General features: G+C 37.2%; 1 protein-coding gene across 1 annotated transcript; it reads left to right on the top strand.

The window, feature by feature from the left end:
- The first annotated feature begins 2,476 nt into the window (after window positions 1–2,476).
- LOC132106062 (gastrula zinc finger protein XlCGF57.1-like) lies at window positions 2,477–23,323 on the top strand. Its single transcript, XM_059511681.1, has 3 exons — window positions 2,477–2,623; window positions 3,225–3,468; window positions 21,758–23,323. The coding sequence occupies exons 2-3, from the start codon at window positions 3,297–3,299 to the stop codon at window positions 22,888–22,890; spliced, it is 1,305 nt and encodes a 434-aa protein (XP_059367664.1). The 5' UTR covers window positions 2,477–2,623; window positions 3,225–3,296; the 3' UTR covers window positions 22,891–23,323.
- The last annotated feature ends 1,034 nt before the right edge of the window (window positions 23,324–24,357 follow it).

The raw sequence follows: 24,357 nt of genomic DNA, 5'->3' as shown, positions 1-24,357 counted from the left end.
TCCTTCCTCATTTTACACAATACTCCCTGGATGAGGGATATCTGCGGATACATAGGCAGTACCGGGAGGATCTCACTGCTTGGAGCCTGGTGATGACAACCGGGAATACAGACATGCAGCTTACAGACACTTTATTTTCTGGCAGCATGGCTCATTAGTATGTCATGCATACTAAGAGAATAAAGGACATTTTACAACATGTATCAGATGAAAACATGCAATTGAGAAGGGACACAGACTAAAGAACTAAAAAAAAAAGATTTATGGGTCACCTCTGCTCAAGGGTTTCAATTTTCGGTGCACTCATATGTTCATCTCTAAAATAAATAATGATAACACACTATGAAGTATAGGTAGATAGAAGTTTTATATGAAACCTGAACAATTACAGAATAATTTCCATGGAATGACTTACTTACCTATCTGTTCCACTGGAAATGCTTGACAATGCTGGAGCATTTGCCACTTGAGAACGTTTTGCCTTGAGGGGGGTTGATGTGTTCCTAATCCAAAGGGTACTCTAATAACTGGACAAATCAGATGGGAAAATCAGATCAAGGTTTATTGACCAATTAATCTTACAAAAAAAAAAGAAAATCGACTCCAGCAGTTGTTGACCCTCTTCAACGTTCACAAATAACACTATACGCGTAAGATACTGAATTACGGTATGCGTCTTTATTATTCAATGCGAGGACACAGTATAACTGATAAATAACAGAAAATGTCAGATAACATTAACTTGGTAGCCTTAGGTGTGCAAACAATGCAAGAAAAATCGTATGCTCTATTAAAATATTTCTATAGAATTTCTGGGTTACAAAAACTAAAACGTACAAATCTAGTTTTTAGCACCTTCGCTACATTACTCAATAGCTGCTATTCATCAAATAGCCTGTTTAACTTTTAACTATAAATGTTCGTCTATCTATATAATAACAACCAAGCAAAGAAAAAATATTATAATATAGATTGTAACACTGACTTACCTGTCGAGAAGAAAACAGGCCACTTCAGCGTCTCTTTTGAAATCTTTATCCAGCATTAGCTCTTTCCACCTAGAAAAAGCTTCTCCGACATTAACTCTTGTTTTCTGTAATCTACGGTCACGTTTCCTTTTACGTTCAATTTTTGACTGTTTTGGCGACGATGTTTTCTTCTCCTGTGGCGCGGCATATGTATGGTCCATATTAGAATGCAATCCAGACTTTTAAATTTGCCGGTGCAGTTTCAAGCGCCTCTCACTGCTCTGCACCTGCGTTTCTGGCTCTGACCGAAAACGCGTTGGCTTAGTACTTTTTGTCCCTCTCTGTTTTTATAGTTTTGCAAGATGGCGGAACTACATGGAAGCCTCCGTCGACCTACCCGTCCTATGTATATAAAGATAACAAATTCTTAATTTACGAGGATTAGTTGAAACATTGGCATAGGTATTTGTACACCATTGAGGGCATATTTATGAATAAAAATATTGATTTTAGATAATAAAATACCTAAAAAGTTACTTATTGTCCCTTTAAAACACTTTAATGGTTAAGATGAGAAGACTTTAAACGTGTGAGAATGATGAACATTGAGGAAGCAGCACTGGCCCAATCGCTCAGAGAGGTGATTAGCTTTAGCATCCTGTTCAAAAGAAGGTAAACGAATGTATTCGCAGGTGAACATAAAATACGTTATCTACCTCTGCTGCTGAACAAGTCAGTGTAATGAACATTTCTGGAGCCTATGTGTAACCGAGATCAGAAACTGTGGAAGCAAACAGGATCAGAATAAAAACAAAACTGTTTGACACTGTTTGTCATGAATCCACGCGTTTATATATTTGTAATATTTAGCTACTGTACTGTTATTTCCAAGGGTTAAAGCAAAAAAAAAAAAAAAAAATTCTGGGGCGAAGGGGCAGCAGATGCAAAGCATGCAATCACAAGGGATTGTTGTGTGTTTGTTTTCACAGAGACATGGCTATATTATGTAGTATTACAAATTTTTAAAAATTTGTGGTGTCAGAGTTTATAAAATTGACAGAAACAAATAGTAGGTTAAAGAATAATATATTTAATCATGTAGAGAAATGCTTGAAATTATAGATATGTATACTATTTGTGTGTGTGTGTGTGTGTGTGTGTGTGTGTGTGTGTGTGTGTGTAATTATATGCAAATATATATATAAATATAAATATGTATATAAAATGAACTGGTACAAATGCAGAAAAACAGATCTGTGCCTGGGATGACTTTCCAAATAAGGGGGAAAAAGTAAATAAATAAATAACAAGAGACTGTTTAGTCAAAAGAGTGAAAGATGTCAGATTTGCAGTCACTCTCTCAGCCTTTGTATAGCAACACTTATGCAGCAGCATTGACTAGTTTTATGTAATGTAATAGCAAGGTACAAAAACATATAGTATAGTGTTTTAAATGCACATTAATAAAAAAAATATATATAAAAATGTATAGATTTACCATGCTAATAATTGTGACAATGCTTTGTTTATTCATATAATAGACATCAGTGTGTAAACGGGACTATTATTTTGATCTGAAGGTGTGACGTCATAAAGTCGCGCCCCTTCAAGCCATAACGCGCTCCCTGCGTCTGTTGTTATTCGGCGGAAGAAAGGTTAGTAGGGTTTAAATCAATTCAAACCGTTTTGTTAATTGACACCTTACGTAAAAATTACAACCTTACGTAAAATCTAGATGCTTGAATACAATGTTGTAATAATTTATTTAACGTTATTTTTGCGAGTAAAGCCCATCCTCATATTAATGACAGAAAAGGTGCGTCTCATTTCGCTCCCTATTATATCGTAAATAAATATATCCTTCAAGTACGATGAGAACGAAGTGAGAGAAACTGAGAATCCGAATCATCTGAACCGAATCATTCGTTAAATGATTCAGTGATTCGAGTCAGCGCGCGCTGACAATAAACGAGAACAACAAACATGTTCAGCAATGACAGCTTTTACAGACCAGCTGCAAATGTTTACATGAAAGTGTAATCTATTTAATGTTATGTATAAATTATTGAATACCAAATATAAAAAATGAACACCTAATATTAACTTTATAATTTGCTTATTTTATTCAGATCATTTGAAGTCCATCTCTTTAACTGACTCCCTTCTCAGTGTGCTGACTACTGAACTAGGGAGCTGATTTAGACGCACAGAGATTTAGCATGCATTTATTTTTCTTTCTTTAAATTATTGTTACAGGACAACGCATCCAAACACAGGGAACCCCTCCCGCTGAAGCAACTGAGATTCATGTGACTCACAATTATAAAGATGGCATTTATTAAAGAGGAGATTGAAGACAAGAAGATTGAAGAAACATTCAGAGTCAAACATGAAGAAACTGAGGAACAAACAGAGATGGCGTTTATTAAAGAGGAGAGTGAAGACATAAAGATTGAAGAAACATTCAGTCTGAAGTATGAAGATATTGAGGAACAAACAGGTTGGTTTTTATTCTCAAAGCTGAACTCACTCATTTGATTCTTATCAAAATGTCTAGCTCTACTGAAATTAATGATATTGATGAAGAATGTCACATGAGTGTAAAAATGTTGAGACATTCAACTGAAATGTTGCGATCACATGACCAAACAAAAAAGAAGATCCTGCTTTCACAATTATGACATCATGCAATTGAGTTGTACCAATAATACAAAATTTGCCATATATATATATATATATATATATATATATATATATATATATATAAACACTTAAATTTATGCATTTAGCAGACACGTTTTTAACCGAAGTTACAAATGAGGACAATGGAAGCAATCAAAATCAACAAAAGAGCAATGATAAGTGCTATAACAAGTCTCAGTTAGCTTAACACAGTACACGTAGCAAAGGCTATTAAATAATATAATAAATAAAAAGAAAGCAGATAGAATAGAAAAAGAATAGAGCAAGCTAGTGTTGGAAGTCTTTTTTGCTTTTGTTAAATGTATAAAATGAAAAGAAAATGGAATACAAAAACATTAGAAAGCTAGTTAGATTTTTTTAAGAATACAATTAGAATTGTGAGTGCTAAAGTTAGAGGGTCGAATAAAGATGGAAGTGATGAATTTTAAGCAGATTCTTGATGGCTAAGGAGGATCAGCTGATCATCAGGATGGAATGAGAGGTAGGGTTGAGTGTCATCAGCATAGCAGTGGTATGAAAAGCCATGTTTCTGAATGACAGAACCTAATGATGCCATGTAGGCAGAGAAGAGAAGTGGTCCAAGAACTGAGCCCTGAGGCACCCCAGTAGTTAGATGTTGTGACTTGGACACCTCACCTCTCCAAGATACTTTGAAGGACCTATCTGATAGGTAAGACTTAAACCATTGAAGTGTGGTTCCTGAGATGCCTTTTGACAGTAGGGTTGACAGGAGGATCTGGTGGTTAACTGTGTCAAAAGCAGCGGAAAGATCAAGCAGGACAAGTACACTGTAAACCCGAATAAGTAAGCAGAACTAAAAAAAAGTGAGGCAATCAGTTGCCACAATTTTTTTAAGTTTATAAACTCAAACATTTGAGTACATTATCACTTATATTTTTGGAGTTTATTTTAAATATAATTTTAAATTATAATTAACTTAAATTTACTGATTAAGCAAACTCAAACATTTTCAGTTTCTGCTACTCAGAATATTTATTCATCTTTCTCATTGCAATAATTCAAGAGAACTTTTATTAGTTTTTTCAATAAATCTTCTGATTACCCATAACTCAAAAACATAGACTTGTTACAACTCAAAATCATTTACTTCCAAATTAAAATATTTGTGGCAACCGATTGCCTTAAAAATAATAAGTACACTTGACTTAAAAGTCAAACAAAATTATTTTCAAAAATTGATTACAGATCAAACACATCAAATTAATAGTGAAAAAATATATATATTTTTTTTTATTCAGATGTTTAGTAGAAACTTTCCTTGGCCAGTCTTTTAGCAAAAAAATATATAAATACATAAATAACAAATATCAATTAACAAGTCTACTTCTGGCCATGTTGTTTATACTTTAAGATGAACTAGTAGAAAATATTCAAACTCTGAAACGCTAAAATTAAATTAAGAAAATATCTTTGTCACAAATAGCTTATAAACTGTTAATAGAACATTACCAGGGGGGCATCAGCAAGTCCTGGGTGGTGACCAAAAATTTGAGTTTAGAAATATTTGCCCACACCTGTGCCTTTTAGCACAAATTGAAACCTAATTAATAATAGTAATAATATAATAATATCAGTAGTAATAAAAAATAATTGCACATTCCATCTGGTTGTAAACTTGCAGTGCAGCATTGTACAAACAAGCTTGTAAATTCTTCACAACTAAAACTGCTAAAAGTTCAAAACTGTACATTAACATGTACAAAGGCAGTGTGTAGCCTTCGTTTGGTTCAAATCTAGCAACATCAGGGTGCACTGTAGAGTTTTAGAAAAGTAATTCAAACTCGAAAAGCAAAATAACTAGTTTAATAAGACAATTAAAACAATTTGATCCATTTCCATAACTGAATAAACATCCCATCCTCAGAAGAAAATAAAGTCCCAGACTGTTTTCAACTAGAAAGGTGGCTACTTTACTAAAGTAAAGCAGCCTGAAACTTTGAGGACAGTTGTTTATTTATTTATGAAATGGTGTCAATGAAGATCTTTCTTTTCTGATAAAAAAAATATTTCCCAAAACTATATAGTACACCTTTGAAAAACAAAATGCCATAGTGTATAAACACTTAATTCAACCTTGCATTTCAGTTTAAACAACAATAAAAGTTACATTTACAAGTACAAAAACAGTGTGTACTTTGTGCCATTTGGCTGAAAACCAGCTGAGTAGAGCAGCAACTTTAACATCAACAGTTGAACAGTAGTCATCATGGACCTGACATGACAGTCTCATTGTGGACTATGCTCTAACAGAGTGAGCCATCAGAACCCACCACTCCTTTTTGGATCTTGAGTTACACATACAACATCAGGTCATTTTTAAGAGTCTGCAGCTTGGGTGACAGTTTAGAGTCATCAAGACCAAGTAAGATTTTCTGTGTGAACTCAAGTGTTTGTCAGTCCCTTGGGATAGCTCAGATGTAGTGCATAGATAAGGCCGAACATTACCAGGAAGGCATCAGCAAGCCTGGGGAGATTGACAACCACATCACCCTCTAGGACGACAAAGACTCTCACTGGGTGGTAGTGAACTGGGCTTGTGGCATCATCACTGACGGTTGTAAGGAGGACCACTGATGCATCCCCCAGGTCTGGCTCCATATCATCCTTAAAAAAATGAAAGGGAGATCACATACTAATCACATTCAATGAAACTATGGCTGTGACAATTTTGATTACAGTTGGATGTCATATATAACAATAAATACACAAGTCTGAAAGACTCCTGTTCATTCTGCTGCATGGTGCTCTCGTTGCTGAGAAAGTAAGATGACTTTTATATGTTCCACTGTTAGGCTAATGACTGCTACTTTATTTTCTTTGCAGTTGATTTTTTTTGATGCTGTAATGGGCTCAAAATGACACTTCACACTTATAAACATCTTGCCAGAGGTTTGTAGTTGAAACACTGGTACAAATACAGAAATTCTAGTGTGTTGGAAATGAAAATATGAATTGGTTAATTTACAGTACAATAGGCCTAATATCTCTTAAATGGGACTTACCACAAATGTTCTGAAAAATCCAGAGACTTCCTCACGTAGATACAAAGGAAGGGCATGTAGAACAGTGGTACGCCTTGTGTGGATATCATGTAATTCCTAGAAGATTAAAATAGTGTTGTGACAAGTTTACTAATCAAACCAATGCCAAACAGTCTCAACTAATTATTAATTCATTACCAATATCTGCACATAAATCCACTAATAACCTGCTGACTGGTGCAACGTAGAATAGCTTATTTGAAGCATTAAACTCCCAATATTATACTAAGACTACTTGTGAAATGTATAATCACCTGTGTATCATGGACTTTGAAAATGTCTGCCAAAGCATCTGCAGTCCTTCCAGTTTTGGAAGCTTTCTGTCTAAATAAGGCCATCAAACGAGGAGTATGGCGATCAAGCTCGGCATAGAAAGTGTTAGCTAGGTTCTTGTTAGTTATCCGTTGGAACTCTGCATATAGCTGCATTGAGGAAAGGACAGTAACAGCAATTATTTATTTTATGATGAATGACATTTGGCAACATTACACACAATGTGACATACAGTAGCAAAGAAAAAAATTGAAAAAAAGAACCTAAAAAATTATTTTATTACATATATTTACCAAAGATAAAAACAGATGATAGAGTTGACCCATATTACCTCAGACTGCATATGAAGAGCAGGCCAGAGGTCCATTAGCTCTTTCACCGGTGGGCAGGACATCACAATAGTCTGTCGTCGCAAGGCAAACATGTTCTGCATCATCTTACCAATAAGGGGTAGGTTTTCCTCAGTCTTCTTTACTTCGTCAACAATAGCCTGCCTCATAAGGTCAAGACTTGAGGGATCCTGCCCTTTAGGAAAGTTAGGCAGAAAGTTGACCTCTGCACGCTTAGGCCTTTTGATGTTGGAGTGTGAAGCTTCATTCTCAGGGTTTTTTGGCTTCTTTTCAAAGCATTTACAGCAACTTCCTGACATCCAGCCCTTCTCATCTTGGTCCTGTAATTGCCCATTTTAAACTTGATGCTGTTCTTCCATCCATCGTCAGATCCTGCTTCTTTTAAACATTGGTGTTTCCTCACAAGAGCTTCAGCCACCATTGCTATCTCTTTATCACTGGGGTAAGCCTTAAAACCAGATATGGTAGATGCCAGTTTGTCTAAAATATTGTGCTTTTGGTCCCTTGACAACTGAAGAGGTGTTTCATTCTTTTCAAATTCAGCATTCCCATCTCTAAGTGTCAGCTCAACATCCAATGCAAATGTGGGAATTTGAAAAGGACCCTGGAGGCCATCTGCTCAGACGTTCTGGGGAAGACACATCTGAAAGGGTATCAGTTGATGTAAGATAACTTGAGTCCTGTTTAAGTGAAATATGAACACAGGCTTTTTGTGGTAACTCCTCAATGTCAACCAGGCAAGTGAGTTTTCCATCAAAGTCAGGATCTTCGTATTGCAAACTGAAGTCACAGTCCAATTCCAGTTTTTCTTTCAAAATCTAAATCAGTGCATCAACAGAGGCTGGACGGGAGCTGAGTTTTAATTTTCTAACACGGCCTGCCTGGATGACACGAAGGATCATGTTTTGTAGGGCTTCAGCTGCCATCACTTTAATAAATGAAGAGATTTGGAGGTTAAAAACACATCAGCACACAGACATTATAGTGCATTTATAAGGCTTTCTAAATGTTTATAATCATTAATGACAACCTCCAATGTGTTCGGCATTCATAATGCTTTATACCTACAAGCCAAAGTGACAGTGTTTGAAAGAAAAACCTGAGACCTCGGTTCCACAGTACATTATAACTACCATAACATTAGCCAGTTATATTTGTGCTTTTAATGCATTATAGACATGTTCTTTAGAATGAGTTACCAGAGTGCAATTCAAAAATGCAGGTCATGTATGCTGATTAGGGCTGTCCCGATTACCATGTTTAGATAATTGATTATTCGCAGACAAAATTGATCTTAATCGAAGCTCCGACGGCCGGCTGACTGGCGGACATAATGAATGTATGGAAAAACAACTGCTGCATGTCTCCAAAACTTATCAGGCAGGCTTCGGGAATGCCAAGTAGCCTACTCATTTCAATGTAACAATTGCCGATGAGAACCGGTGTTAAAAATCGATCAGACTTCATGACCGATTACCATGGTAACTAACAAAGCTTCGATTTTTTTGGGGTCAGCCCTAATGTGGATGTATATAATGATTGATTATACGGAGCACATTTTCCAATAAATTAACAAGTAATGATTTAAGAAGAATTACTTACCATAGAGTGGTCTTAATTTTGTCTCACTTGTATGAACCTCTTGGGAGTCAACAGCAGCAAGCCATCAATCTTGTATGCAGAGAGTGGGATTGTATCATTGAAGTCAGTTTGCAGGTGGATAGACAGGCTTCCCTGTGTGGCTGACAGCTCGTAGAATCGAAGATGCTCTACATACCAGGAGTCATAATCACAACAGAGAAAAGAAACATTGTGATTCACTAGGTAGATTTCTGTTAGTCTGCAAAATTTGGACAGTCCCCCACTGATTCCAACGGACACAAACATGCCACTGGTATAGTCTGTGCCATCAATGGTCACCTTTGATGTACGATAGACAGTGTCACTAGTTGTTTGTCCTCTAATGTGAGTCTGAGCTACTTCTGGTAGAGCTGAAACCAAAACAGTCAACCCTGGATGTTTGCGTTTTTGGTTTGAAAAACAATGGTGAACCAAGGTGATATGCCATCATGTGTTGGTGTCTGATTGCCAGTGTCTTCAAGACATTTTTGAAGTTTTGAGCGTCATGCACCACCCTCTTGAAGAAGCGATGTTTAGCTTCAAATCGCATGGTCCAAACATGCACCAGGGGCCCAAAGCACTTAACTAAGGTGGGGTAATGCTCCACATAGTGATGTTTAGGACAAAGCCTAAACTCAGGGAAAGCCTCTTGTAGGATCTGTCTGTGGTCACTGATTTTGCAAACAAAATAGTCCAATGTTTCATCAGAAAATGATGGGCACAATGCTAATTCCACCAACTCTTTCAAGTCCATCAAAACCTCCCATGCATCATTACCCTCTGGTACTTTACTGCCTACAAGTAACGGAAGTAATCTGAGAAGGGTGCCATTTTCATGCCCGTTGCCACCAATTGTTCCCCGGGTCATGAATGTTTTGGGAACTGGATGAGGTTTATTTACTTTATCAGTGTGCTGATATGGGAATGAAGTGATCCTTTGGTTCAAATACTCTAAAGTGAAGTACTTAAGCCGAATCATTTCTCTAATGCAAAGTGCAAGTTCAACTGGAACGATTCCTTCCAAAAGATCGTGTAGTAGATCTGGAGGAAAACCTGTGATAGGGTGGAAGTGCTCAAGTGACTCACGGAAGACACAATCACCTTTAACCCCAAATTGGCTGCTTGAACTCTCATCTTGGAGGACATTTTGTACATGAATGTCATGACTCGCTTTGCTTCTCTGGACACATTCCTCCTTTTTTACCTCAGTTGTTTGAAACTGTTCACTTGTGGCCATACAGAATCTGCAAACATAATCTGCTCTGAATGACTCCACAAAGCCACCTAACCCATGTGCAGCCAGATTGTCAGCAGCAACACAGAATATGGTGCCTTTCACATTCTGACCAACAGATTCAATGAAAACACCATCCTGTTCAAGTGTGTGAACATCATGAACCAGTGGAGCAAGTACAGCTGCATATCCATATTTCTGGATGTCTGTCACTTTAGCTAGCATGGCCAACTGTATAGTGTGCATTGCTGATCTATACTTGGGCGGCACATTTGCTAGGACCCATTATACGGCACAAAGTTTGTGAACTTTACGTGATGTGCCGAGAGGGTTAGCAATTTCAAGATCGTCAATATATAGCTGTATTGCTAGGTGTAGATCTTCTGTTGAGAGTAACTCATTTTCCTGGAAATGAGAGCCATCACGATATGACACATAATAACCATGCTCAGTGTTTTGTTCTCTGATCTTGCTCAGGATATCTGTGTTTTTAAACAGATCCTGAATCATTTGAAGGATTGGAACATACATGATGGTATGCCCAGGTGCTTCTAAATGGTACTCTACTGGCATTACCATTGGATAGTTGTGCTCTATAAATGTCTTCCTTCGCTTATAAGAGGACAACTCTGCACCTTTGGAGGTTGCACTAAATACAACATTCGAGTCCATGACAGCACTGACAACTTCATTGAGTGTGGAATCCGTGATACTGTGACCATGTTTCTGCAATATATCATTAATCGCATCCTTGATCAATGGCTGAGATAAATAAAAGATCTGATTCAAGTGATCAACTATTTCTTGTGTAGCTGTGTTTGACACATGAAGGATGGCGTGCATCTTTAAAAATAAAGATGCTGCATTAAGTTTGAGTTGATGTTTTAATTTTGAAGTATCACACTGCTCATCTTCCGGCATTTCTGTGCTCTGAACTGGACACTCTTCATCCACATCAATTCATTCGATTCACATGACGTCACTGTAGCTTTGCGCCGCCATCTTTGCGACCGACGGTCTGAATATGCCTGCAATATGTTGTGCGGTTGGCTTTAACAACAGCAGAAAGAGGAACCCCGAATTGTTATTCTATTATATACCACAAGGTGTTATATCTCATGTGTCAAAAGGATGGGGTGGTCGCAAAAGTGACAAGCACATTGTGGAAAATTGTGGCTTTCTTGATAAATTGTCACCAGGAGATGTCATTCTAGCTGATAGAGGTTTCAATGTGAAAGAGACAGTGGGTCTGTATTGTGCTCAATTGAAAATACCAGCGTTTACCAAAGGCAAGCAACAGATGCATCCACTGGAGCTAGAGGCAACAAGGGGACTCGCAGCCGTCAGGATCCACGTGGAGCGAGTCATTGGCCTGGTGAGAAATAAATACACTATTCTTCAGACCACCATCCCTCTGTCCCTCTGCCAAGCCGACGCGCAAGGACAGCCCTCCATTGACAAAATGGTAACAGTTTGTTGTGCTCTTTGCAACATTTGCCCATCTGTCGTCCCTACAGATTAGAGAGGTAATACAATTGCTTTCCTTGTAAATTTTACTGTATATAGTATCTCTTTAGTATTTGCGTGGACTCTGAACTACAATGAATATTCATGCATTTATTAATCATTTGTTTATTGTCCATTTGTGGATGTATGAATCAAATGTATTTGATACATGCCTACAAACACATGCACACAATACAACATACAATATATACAATTTCAAAACAAAGAAGTAATATATCAATTAATTCATTTATAAATTCATTCACTGTAACTAATCGTATTTTATCTGTTTTAACCACTCTTTAATGTTGCTGATATGTGCTATACAAATAAAACTACCTTGCTTTGCCAACTTCATTTCTTGTTTGTTTGCTTTTTGCATTCTACACACATCCAACTCTTTGGCACCCTGCTCAGCTTCAGACATGACTTGTGGAAGTGCTTTCGTTTGCATTGCTCAGATGTGCAAGAGAGGATGTCTGTGTCATCAACAGGGTTTCCACAGTAACATCCCTCAGGTGCCTTCTCAAGGTTAGCACTTGAGGAGAGGTGTGGCACAGTAAACCATTTACCCAACAGCTGAGGTAATACCCCTGTTCTAATGAATTCTTCCACCCTAGTGTAGGCCTCATCAAAAAAGTATTGATCAAATTGTACTCGTTGCTTAAAAACTTCTTGTGGTGTCCACACAACAAAATCTCCGTACATTACCTCAGCTACACGCATTTGGGCCTGCAGTTGATACATGTAACTATGATCTTGCTTGAGGTTCATACCTTCTGCAGACACAGTAAGGCAGAAATGTGGGTCGCTGACACATTCCTTGAGAGCACGGCCATTAGCATTAAAAGGACATTTTATTTCAAGCACACCACTTCCATGGCAATCACAGGTCACCACACCATCTGGCGATGCTCCTAGCCATGGTAGGTCCGGGTTGATAATGAGCCCTGATGCTGTAATGCTGAAGTTCACATGGAGATCTTGCATGGCCTTCAGGTACGACTCCCTGGCAGTGTCTTCATTTTGCAGACCCCATCTGATGAAAACATGTATGTCAGCAATATTTAAACTTTATGTAAAACCAACAGGTAGATCTATAGATAAACTCATCTTTCAGGCATTTGACCAACACGGTTACATAAAATATAATTCCTGGAGTGTATTCATGATGGAATTGCAAGAAAAAAGCCATGGTTAATATGTCTTACTTTCTAAACCGTATACCTGGTTGCTGCTGTTGAAAAGCGGGAAGACTGGGGATAGCAAACTCTCTTTATCAGCGATGAAGAATTCTTTGTCCTGGCTGCCTCATAAAATGCTGATGCGGTAACTCTCCCTGCTCTCTGATCAAACCATACCCTGGACTTTCTCTGCTCTCTTGTTTTCTCCTCAACTAACAAACACTCCAAAAATAACCCAATCATCAAAATGGTGTAATGGTAATTATTACAAAAAGCATGATGTGGTACAAGTGGAGCTTGACAATTACCACCCTTCATGGTGGGGAATGACAAGAAAAAGTTTGAGAACCACTGTTAAAGAAGTCTTTTTCATATCTTACCTGCTCAGGAGTGAGATGCAGCTCCTCAAAAATCCTAGCAGCCTCCTCCAGCAGTGCGGGCAAATCCAATTCAAGCCTGGTGCTTGAGTACAGAGTAGGAAGAGGTGGTGGCATGTCCAACTGTACAGTCTTGGGCATGTATCTGATAGAATGGCCTTCAACAACTGACAAAATGGCACTTTTCTTAGGGATGGCCTCCTGTTTTTCACTGTGGTGGAGCTGTTCAAAAAATAGCTTGAGCTCATCAGTGGATGCTTTCAAGTGATGGTGCTTGTCTTGATTTTTATTTTTCTCCTTATTTTGAAAGATGTTTGATAGTTCATCATATTTCACAAGTTTTTGCCTTGGCTCTTCCCATGCACATGCTTTATCTGTGCATGCCTGTCCCTCTTTGCGCTCAACAGCAGCTAGAAGTGAGAACATTAGTGCTGCGGCGTGGGAGCACACCTCTCCCAGTCCTGCCATACAAGTGCAGTGTGCTGTGATGACAGTCCCTGCCTCCTGCACCACTACCCATGGCCATGTTGGCTTAGTATTAAGAGCCTGTGAATGATGGACCTGTTAAGTGAAGAACAAACTGTTAAATAATAAATATTATTTTATACTTCCTGTACTATCATAAAGGGATGATGTTGTATGTTTCTGAATGAATGGATGAATTGTATACTTTTGGTATGTTCTCTATTGAGGCTTTATGCTGCTGTGCGTTAATGAGCTCAAGTGTTTGAGTGAGATTATCTGATGTTGTTTCAATTAATCAAAAATGGTTCAGGAAAAGTAAGGAATATGTTAATGGGAATGAATTTCAGTGTTCATGTTTTGCCTAAATGACTGCAATCATATTACTGTTAGCATGGCCATTGACACTCCACAAAAATCCGGTAATTTACATTGCAGCACTGCACATTGCTTCTATGTTTATTGGCATTTAAATGTCTGCTGTGACAATTTAGGACTTTGTTAAATTTCATACCCAAGCAAAAAAATAAGGACATTAGAGCTTTCTTCGGTCTTTCAGATTACATTAATGGTTGCTGTGCCTAATTTTCATTTTAGTCACATATACACACTACACATGCAGTTATCTTTACAATATGTAATCATTAATCGTGCATTTGTACAGTAAACTGATTTTGAAATATAATCATATTTATTCTGATAAATAGCATGTTTATTAATGATATTCGTGATATTTAGCTCAAGCTGTTAAAATTCTGTGAACGTAAAGTCCGCCTACTTTGATTTGATTGGTCATTTAAAATATTCTGACATATAGACCAATGAGGCTGAGAGATGAACACACACACATACTCTCTGTTTGCCGCTGCGGATGGAACGCGCTGATTATAAGCCGAAGCCGGTTTCATATGTTTTGTGTGCAAAGGCAAGCGTGAATTTAAAATAATGAAAACCAGGACATTTTCATCACTTTTTTAAAAACCAGCCAGGACGGGGCGTTAAAACAGGACATGTCCTGGGAAAACAGGACGTTTGGTCACCCTAGATTAATGACAGCTAGCCGTGTGCCGGCCCGTGGCTACCAGCTGTTAGCCACTTAGCTAGCTAACAACTCGCTACCTAGTCAGAGCAAACTACCACCAAAAATCATACATTTGAAATTGTTTTTATAATACCTACATTTCCCATGATTAAATATAAATCCTTGGTGGCCAGGTGCCGCACTTTCACGTTTTTCACCCATCCAGCCACAGCATATTGATAAGCATCTGTACTCTTGAAAGCCTTCAAGCGATCCCCACTGTATGGGGAGGGGTTATGTACAAGATATATATATATATATCTCATGGAAGGCCAATTTGGGCAAGTCTGGGGCAGATAATAATGGACAAAAGAAAACTGGGGGTAACAAATAAGGATCGGAGCCTAAAATAGAAATTTTCTCCAGGTATCTCTGTCTCTCTCTCTCATTCAAATGGGCAGTTTGGGCGGCCATACCGGGCGAGTCGGTCGCAAATATGGCGGCGTTCTATTTGTAGTGACGTAGGTGGCATCTATCTATAGTGACGTTAGAGTTTGTGTCTTGGAGATTCTGAATATGCTCAAAGACAATGTTACTACCAAAGTCTGACGCAAGACTCGCTTGATGCACTCTACTTTTATGGGAATTAAAAGAAGAGTATACATTTGTGCTATAGTTACAACCTTTGTATGGGCATAGCACTGTCTCATGCTTTTTTAAGTGTGATCATATGTGACAAAGGAGTACAGACTCAGAAAAAGGTTGCTGAAATGTGCATAAAGGACACTTGAAAGTCACAAGTTCCTGAATCCCCTTTGCATTGCTGTTATTTTCTTGAGTATGATATATTGACAGATGAGTTTTCAGTGCACTAAGTGTCTGAAATGTGCACATGCAATCATCATGGAGGCATGGGAGTGGGCTAATTTTTGAAAAGTGGCTGTGCAGCAGTCTGCAGTGTTTAAATAAATAGGTTCTAGTGGTAAAAGAAGCTGAACACAACTTACAGTGCCAAGTCATATTTGTTGCACCAACCTGAAAACACACAAAAAAAATTATTTTACAGGACACCTGTCATGAAGTTTAAACCTCTATCAGAACTATCAAAAACTGCAGTCATAATCCTCATACTAAAATTGTACAACAATATACAACAACATTGATTAAAACAAAGTAGATGTGTAAGATGCCTGTTTGACTATTCAAAATATTTTATTACACAAATAAGTCAAAGTTAGGTAAAATTGGGCTGGTAGCATCCATAAAATTCTTATCGTAGCAATAAAAACAACCAAAAAGAAAAAACGAATTCAACTTGCAGAGAATAGCTTTCAGTTAGCCTAAGGAACACGTGGAGTTAGCTTCTGCTTTCACTCACAACACTGACACAGCTCCAGCACAGATTTCGAGTTTTTATTGAGCAGTACATGATACCTTACTATCCACTGCTGCACGTTGGGCTCAACCAGTTTTTTTCAATTACATTAGCCTAGCTAGCCATGTAGCCTATACAGCTAACTGGAGGGATGGCTTTGCATGTTAGCTTGCTGACCTAACGGTTAATCGTTTTACATTGCTGACGTGACTCACATTGTCCGTCTTAGAAACACGTTGAACCTCCAGAAACAAAGATTCAAGAAAGTTTTATGTTGACTACTTACATTCACAACTCATTTGGCCAGAGCTGAGTGCTCCTCTCCGGTCTGCTCTGCTGTTTGAAGAGGAAGTGCAAGTGCACGCAAATACTACAAAATAAGAGCGGTGGAAGCGCTTTTAAAAAAATATTTTTTTATAATGTAATTTATTAAACCTTGTAACATGCAAACTAACAATGAATTCTTTATAAATGTATATAGGCCCGTGCGTGTGTGTGTGTGTGATATATTATATATATACAAATTTATCTGATGCAATTGAATTATTCTTAATTCGTTCTTGATTTGATTTATTTATTTGTTTTTTCAAAATAAGACATAAATCCATATAGTTTTAAGTAACTCTGAGTTAATAATTTTAAGTAGCAGTTACATAAAATACAAAAATGTTCATATTACTCAAAAATTACAAGTTTAATAAACTCAAAAAGAAGGAAATTGCTACTGGCACTCAACATATTTTAGTAAGTATAACTTTAAGAACATTTTAAGTTTACACTACTTATTACAATTAATTATTTTGAACATTCAGGTTTACAGTGTACTGAAGATTTGGATTGCGCTCTTGCCAGTCTTAGGGCTTCAACAATTGAGAGCAAGGCAGTCTCAGTTGAATGTCCACTTATGAAACCAGATTGGTTGCTGTCAAGGAGGTTGTTGTGTGTGAGAAATGCAGAGACTTGGTTGAACACAGCTTGTTCAAGTTTTTTTGCAATGAAAGGGAGAAGGGAAACTGGTCTGTAGTTCTCTAAATGAGATGGGTTAAGGGTGGGTTTCTTAAGTAGTAGAGTTATACGAGCCTGACTAAATGTGAGGACAAAGGAGCAGGGAAAATGTTTCAAAAAGCATGTGAGAGTTAGATGAATTGTTCATTTTGTTATATTTTCTGTAACATGAATATTGTTGTGGTTAAAGTAACCCCAAAAGTAGTACAATGACCATATCCCATATCAAAATCCAAAATGTGTCATTTCCCAACCTAAAATATATATTTCACAGTCACCATTCTGCAGATTGATCATAAACGCAGCTAAAAGACTTCCTACCAGTGGCTATGCAACCCTCACACAAGTTAACATTTACCATAGTTTTATCATTGGTTCAATACAAGCATTTTAGTCAAATGTAATGTATGCAATATTTCAAAACCCTAACCCACGGAAGAAAATCAACCTGCTGCAACAATTTTAAAATCTGCCCAGTTCGGTAGAAAAAAATGTGGATTTGGCAACCCCGCATCCCTCACAAGCTGCCTCCAAAGTGATTTATGCCGCGTTTCCAACGAAATTACCCGGAACTTTTCTTCCAGGAACTTTTTTGTCCCCCGAGACCTGTTGCCTTCTGCATTTCCACCGCGGTCTAAAGTACCGGGAAGATTATGCTAAATTTTTCTCCATTCTGTCACCGATGGAGTTTCGTTTCCTTGCCGCTGTCGCCTCTGGCTTGCTTAGTTGGGTCACTTCATCTACAGCGATATCGTTGACTTGATTGCAAATAAATGCCATTTAAACTGAACAGAGATGACATCACTGAATTCAATGATGAACTGCCTTTAACTATCATTTTGCATTATTGTATTGTTTTCCTAATGAATGTTGTTCAGTTGCTTTGACACAATGTATTTTGTTTAAAGCGCTATATAAATAAAGGTGACTTGACCTTACTTGACTAAATTGTCCGGTGACGTAGTACTGCGTGCGACTGCTTCCTATCTGTCAGTGACAGATGGTAATCATTCTTGTGTGACAGAAAAAGTAGTAAGAAAGAGATTCAAGGTATGCTGCTTCTGCTCATGGTGTACTGGTTTACTCAAGAAATAATGAACCAAATGTCAGAAAACGGACAAGCACTGATAGTAAAGCGTATTCAGAAAGCTTGTAATGCTCGATATAAAATGAGACAACGTGTCTTATCAGCAATTGTCGACATCGACCGTGAGATGGCTGGGACAGACGAGTGCCATCGGGCAGAAAGAACAAGATTGGTAAGGAATAATTAAATCAAAATTATCCAGAGTTGTTATTAATGTTATTATAGATTACATAAACTTATTTTTGCCACTTTTGTGTGTTCTAGATTTGCGAGTACTATCAAATGCGTCGCGTTTCGCCAACAGTTTGGGTACAAAATAGAACAACTGCATGGTGCGACAGCGTGGTTCTACTTTCACTGAGGCCCAGTGGATAAAGAATTTCCAGATGTCTAAGGATACTTTTATGTACCTCTGTCATCGATTGCAACCTCAACTGGAGAGACAAGACACAAACTACAGACTTTGTGTACTCATCGAAAAAAGAATCACCATTGCACTGTGGAAACTAGCGACCAACTCTGACAGCAGTAATTCCAACAGTATATAAAATACAGTTGTCATCATATGACATGGATCAAAAATTAAGAGCTGACTTTATAAGAGGATTTTAGGACCACTTTGATTACAGATTTTGATACACTTCAAATGTTGACTACTATATATAACCTCCAACAGTGCAAAGACACATAGCCATGTATACATATATACACACACACACATATATTATATATATATATATATATATATATATATATATATATATATATGTATATATATATATATATATATATATATATATGTATATATATATATATATATATATATATATATATATATATATATATGTATGTGCAGGCGTGCAAAGACAAATGTTAAAGTGCAAACAAGAAACTGTGTTCAGTCAAGTGGCTACTTTTTGAAAGACTCTTCATTTTAAACTATTTGTGTTGGCTCATCATGTTCCATATTTTAATGTTTGATCACGGGCAATGTTAGTTTTAAATATAAAATAAACACAATGTCACATAACCATTAACATTTCAAATAGGTCAGTTTTGAAGTAATGTTATAATTTTGAACAAAGGTCAAACGTGGCTAATACCTTGGCATGTGTGTGATTCAGTGGGAAACACGGGACGAGGGCTACTGGTGATTGCTGGGGAAAACACGCTGGCCTCTGTTGCCTGCAATTCATTCGGCCCACTCGTTTCGTCTGGAAAAACATGGTGTAAAAAAAAGTTAGATTGATTTATCACTTCAACGAGTTTAAAACGATATCATTTAGATGTGATATATACATATATTTATTTATCTTCAACCCACTGGTCATCGGATTCTGGCACGGCTTCCAACAATTCAGTGAAGGAGTCTTGTCACCGCTGCACCAGAAAAGGATGGTCTGTGTCCTAGCAATGCGTCCAGGCGGTCAAACCACTTGTTAGTACGCCGATCGGAACCACTTCAATTGTTGTGATCCTTTATTTTCCAGTTCCCGCTGGATGTCCTCTTCCGCAAATAATAAATTGCTTAATAAAGCCTGCATCTCATCGTCGGCCCAACAATCGTATTTTTTATTACACTCCATTGTTGAATACAACTTCTGTTCACACCGCAACAATTTTTTGAAAATGGCGGATGGAATTTACTGCTGCGTGGAGTCGACCAATCAAATGCGGCGTGAATCCGACCAATCAGCATGTTCAGTGCCTAGTCCCACCCCCGAAAGTTCCTGAACTTTGAAAAAGTACCACCTCGCCAGCAGGGACTTTTTTGGGGTGAAATTTTTACCCGGAACTTTATTTAGATCCTGGTTCCTGTGGTGGAAACACACCAGCCCAAAGTCCCTAGTTCATGGATAAAGTTCCAGCGGTGGAAACGTATTTAAATACTCACCATGTTGATAGTGGCTTCCTGATGCATGAAAATTATATTCAATACTGGAATGTTTGTGGGAGCAAGCAGGTTGGTCAGAAATTAGGTGTAGCATTAAGAAAAGGGCTTTAATACAAAAATGCACACAATGTATGGCAACTATAGAAAGCTAAATCTGAAAACCCTGATCGAATGCATATTTTAGGTCCAAATAGAGGACATGTCCAGGGAAAAGAGAACGTATGGTCACCCTATTATAATACATTAGAGAATGAACATATAACTTTTGCGTTTGCCAGATGACCTGTAAATGTGAAATATGTTTCCATTGCAGTTTTGCAAATTATTCTGTTCTCAAATTGCCTAAAAAAATGCCTTATGCAAGCCTAATGGGAGCTATATGGGAGTTTTGTGAAATCGATAGGTTTCCATTGGGTGCATTTTCAATTCACTATTTCAGTTTGTGCAATTTGAAGGGTAATGGAAACACAGCTAGTGAACACTGTGACTAGCAAGTGCTCTATTCAATCATCTAAAGCTTATTTGTTGATCTTGCAACATTTATTACATGAAAGAAGGCCATGATTATTAACAAAACAATTTGTGAATGCAATAACCACATACGTAATTATGAAAAACAATGCAATGGTACATCTCTCCATCTAGATGGATGGAGGTCCTTAAGTAAGCAATGGATTAACAATATCAGTGAATAGTTCTGATACTACAAGTTACACGTCTTTCAGTAGTTTAGTAGGTACAGGATCTAGCATGCATGTGTTTGAATATGATGCTTTTCATGTCATGTTTTAATGTCTGTTGCTCCATAACTGGTGATTAGTGGTCAACCGATACTTGTTTTTGACTGCCGATATCTTTGAAAGCGGGTGGTCGATAGCCGATATAATTGTAAAAAGAAATGTATTATTAATATTTTATATCATTTGACAATGGATTCAAAAATAAATGTGTAAAATAAACATAATTACACTTTAGAAGAGAAAGTATTTTTCACAAATAAATATTTAATAAAATATAATTAAAAAGAAAGTAAACACTTTAACCAACAGGGCACTCAGTATTCTGGGAAGTTTGTGTGCATTGGGAATCATCTTTATCAAATAAAGCCAGGGTAACATTCATTTTACATACAGCACACAGTGAAAATGACATGATTATGACCGTGGATAAATGTATAAAGTGCAGCATAATTTGAAATCAAGAGTTAAAAGTTTAAAACATTCAATTCACACAAACCGGCCATCACACAGAGAACACATTATAATACTGGATACACATTTCACAAGATCTCACAGCTGGATTTGACTTAAGTTGGTAAGGTTTGTGAAATTAAATGTTCATTTGTCATTCAAATATTGATATAAATCCATATTTTCCTAATGCTGCCAGCAAACGAAACGTTATTATAATGCTTGCCTTTTCTATTACTAATAATATAAAAGTAATCGTTATAATACTTTCTGTATACATTAATTCCATTGATTAAACGTTCTATCTGATTATTAGGCAGACTTCTACTTCTACTCTTTCAGAAAAACTTATCGGCCGATGCTAATATTTGAAAAATGCCAAATATTGGCTGATATATTGTCGACCACTACTGGTGTTAACTTGTATCTGTCTCTTTTCACCTTAGACCTGATGGCACTGAAAGAGGGGAGTCAAGAACTGAATGAAATGAAAGTGAAAGATCAGAATGAAGAACATCATGATTTCAAAACTGAAGAAGAATCGATTAGTTGCTCACAGACTGAAAAGACTCTCTCACCAAAAACAGCTGAAAAAACACAAAACATTGATTCCCATATGAGAACTCATACTGGAGAGAACTCTTTCACCTGCCAACAGTGTGGAGAAATTTACAATCAAAAAGAAAATCTTGAAGTTCACATGAAAATTCACACTGAAAATAAACAGTTGATATGCCCTCGGTGTGGAAAATGTTTTGCGCGGAAAAAAAACCTTAGGACACACATGAGAATTCACACCGAAGTGAGACCTTACACCTGTGATCAGTGTGGAAAGAGTTTTATACTGAAAAGTCACCTTAAAGCCCACATGAGTATTCACACTGGAGAGAGACCTTATACCTGCACTCAGTGTGGGAAGAGTTTCTCACGAAATGGAGGACTTACGATTCACATGAGAGTTCACACTGAAAAAAAGCCATTAATATGTTCTCAGTGTGGAAAATGTTTTGCACAGAAAAGAACCCTTGATGCCCACATGAGAGTTCACACTGGAGAGAAACCTTTCACCTGCCCTCAATGTGAAAAGAGTTTCAGGCTCAAAGAAAGTCTAAAGACTCACATAAGAAGTCACACTGGAGAGAAGCCTTTCATATGTAGTCAGTGTGGAAAGAGTTTCAGATATAAAGAAAACCTTAACTATCACATCAGTATTCACTCAAGGGAAAAGAGTTTTAAATGTCATCAGTGTGAAAGGAGTTTCACAGACACGAATCACCTTCAGGATCATGTCAAAATTCACATAGGAGAAAAACCTTTCATGTGTCATCACTGTGGAAGGAATTTCACAAAAGAAGGAAAACTCAAGACTCACATAAGAGTTCACACTGGAGAGAAACCTTTCACGTGCGAACAGTGTGGAAAGAGTTTCAAAATTAAAGAATACCTTAAGATACACAAGGTAGTTCACACTGGAGAGAAGCCTTACAAGTGTCCTCAGTGTGAGAAGAGATTCACATGTCCAAGCAGCATGAAACGTCATTTGAAAACCCACTCTGGGAAGCCATTTTCCTCAGTGTGATAAGATGTTTTAAAAAAGTAGTCATTTCTACAATCATCTGCACATTCGTTTTGGAAGTCATTCAATTTCATTCTGTGTAATAACTTTTTTTTTTGTTTAGTAAAGGAGATAGACAACCGTGTATAGATAAAAATAAAAATAAATGTATGTCAAGTAACTGAGCTGTTTACGTGTGATGATGTCTCATCTTGACTTTAATGGCTCATTTCCACTGAGTTGTATGGTACAGTTCAGTAGAGTATGATTCGGTACAGATAACCCTGATCGTACTTGCATTTCCTCTGCCAGTAGTACCAACCCTCTACATTGTGAGTAAATCACTTGCATATGCGACTAAGTCTTCACTCTGGGCAACTAAATGATGTCTAATATTAGCCAATGTCTAATAAATGTACACATTTTACTCGCCAGTGTGTGAATTGGAGGCTATGAACATGTTAAGCACAGATATATATATAGTGCTTCAGTTTCACTCTCCGTCAGGCGATCTGTCCTTTGTGTTTTTCAGTTCATCTCAATGGATGTGCATCGCACCTGTATTTGACGTACTGTAAATTCTGGTAGTGGGCGGAGCTAATGCGCAAACGGCAATCTTATTGGCTGGCGCTCCCCTATTATCGTCCCTGTTATGATTTTACCAAATCAGTTCAAGTGAATGCACAAAACCTGTTTAATGTTCATAAATCCAGTAGCTCTTTAATCTTTAGTTAACCTTAATGCGTTTCATGGTTCTCATTAGTGGAATTCATATCATTATTATCCTATCAGTTTTTTAGCTAGGTTTTTTTTGTTCCCAAAAATTATTTTATTTTTTTATTTTTTTACAGAGACACTGAATGACCAAAAAAAACACCACCAACAGTCCAGTTAAAGTGTTCAGTTAAAATGACTAATATGCATTCAAACATGGTTATCAAGTTTATTTTTAATTACTAAAGTTCTAGTATTAAATAATACTTGATTATTAGAATGCTTGACTGACTGATGTTAAGAGTGTACTTTCAGATATTTAAAAAAACTGCCATTTTACAAAAATGTATTATATATCCTCTTATATAAGAGGAAATAAAGACAAAAGCAAACCGTTCAGTCAAACATATGCTACAAAGCTCAGCGGTGTACTACGGAATAATAGATTAATGAAAGCGTGAATGCCTGTTAAATATAACCAAATCAAAATTAATTGTATCTCATGTTTAATCACTACAGAGTCATCAGAGCCAGTGGCAAATATCAGAAGGACTGGCCGAGCTAAGGCTACTCTCGGCAGATACATAAGCACTGAGCGCCCAATGATCTCCTGGAGCTCCAAAATCAGCATAGCAAATTTTCAAATAGGCACTTTCTTTCACATCTTTAAAAATGAACCACAGATTTTAGTTTTAAACAATTACTTTCTTGCCTTAAAGGAGTGAGACACTTTATGGGAATGGTTAACTACATCAGGAAGTTTTCAGAGACCTTTTA

Source organism: Carassius carassius, chromosome 26 (assembly GCF_963082965.1).
Source record: "Carassius carassius chromosome 26, fCarCar2.1, whole genome shotgun sequence".
NCBI classification, from domain to species: Eukaryota; Metazoa; Chordata; class Actinopteri; order Cypriniformes; family Cyprinidae; genus Carassius; species Carassius carassius.
Note: the sequence above shows the minus strand (reverse complement) of the source record. Positions and strands in the feature narration are given on the sequence as shown.

Bases quoted from the DNA above. Each gene is read 5' to 3' on its own strand.
- LOC132106062 (XM_059511681.1), top strand. From the start codon at position 3,297: ATGGCATTTATTAAAGAGGAGATTGAAGACAAGAAGATTGAAGAAACA. The intron at 3,469-21,757 runs GTTGGTTTTTAT...TTTTCACCTTAG, and splicing joins AGATATTGAGGAACAAACAG to ACCTGATGGCACTGAAAGAG.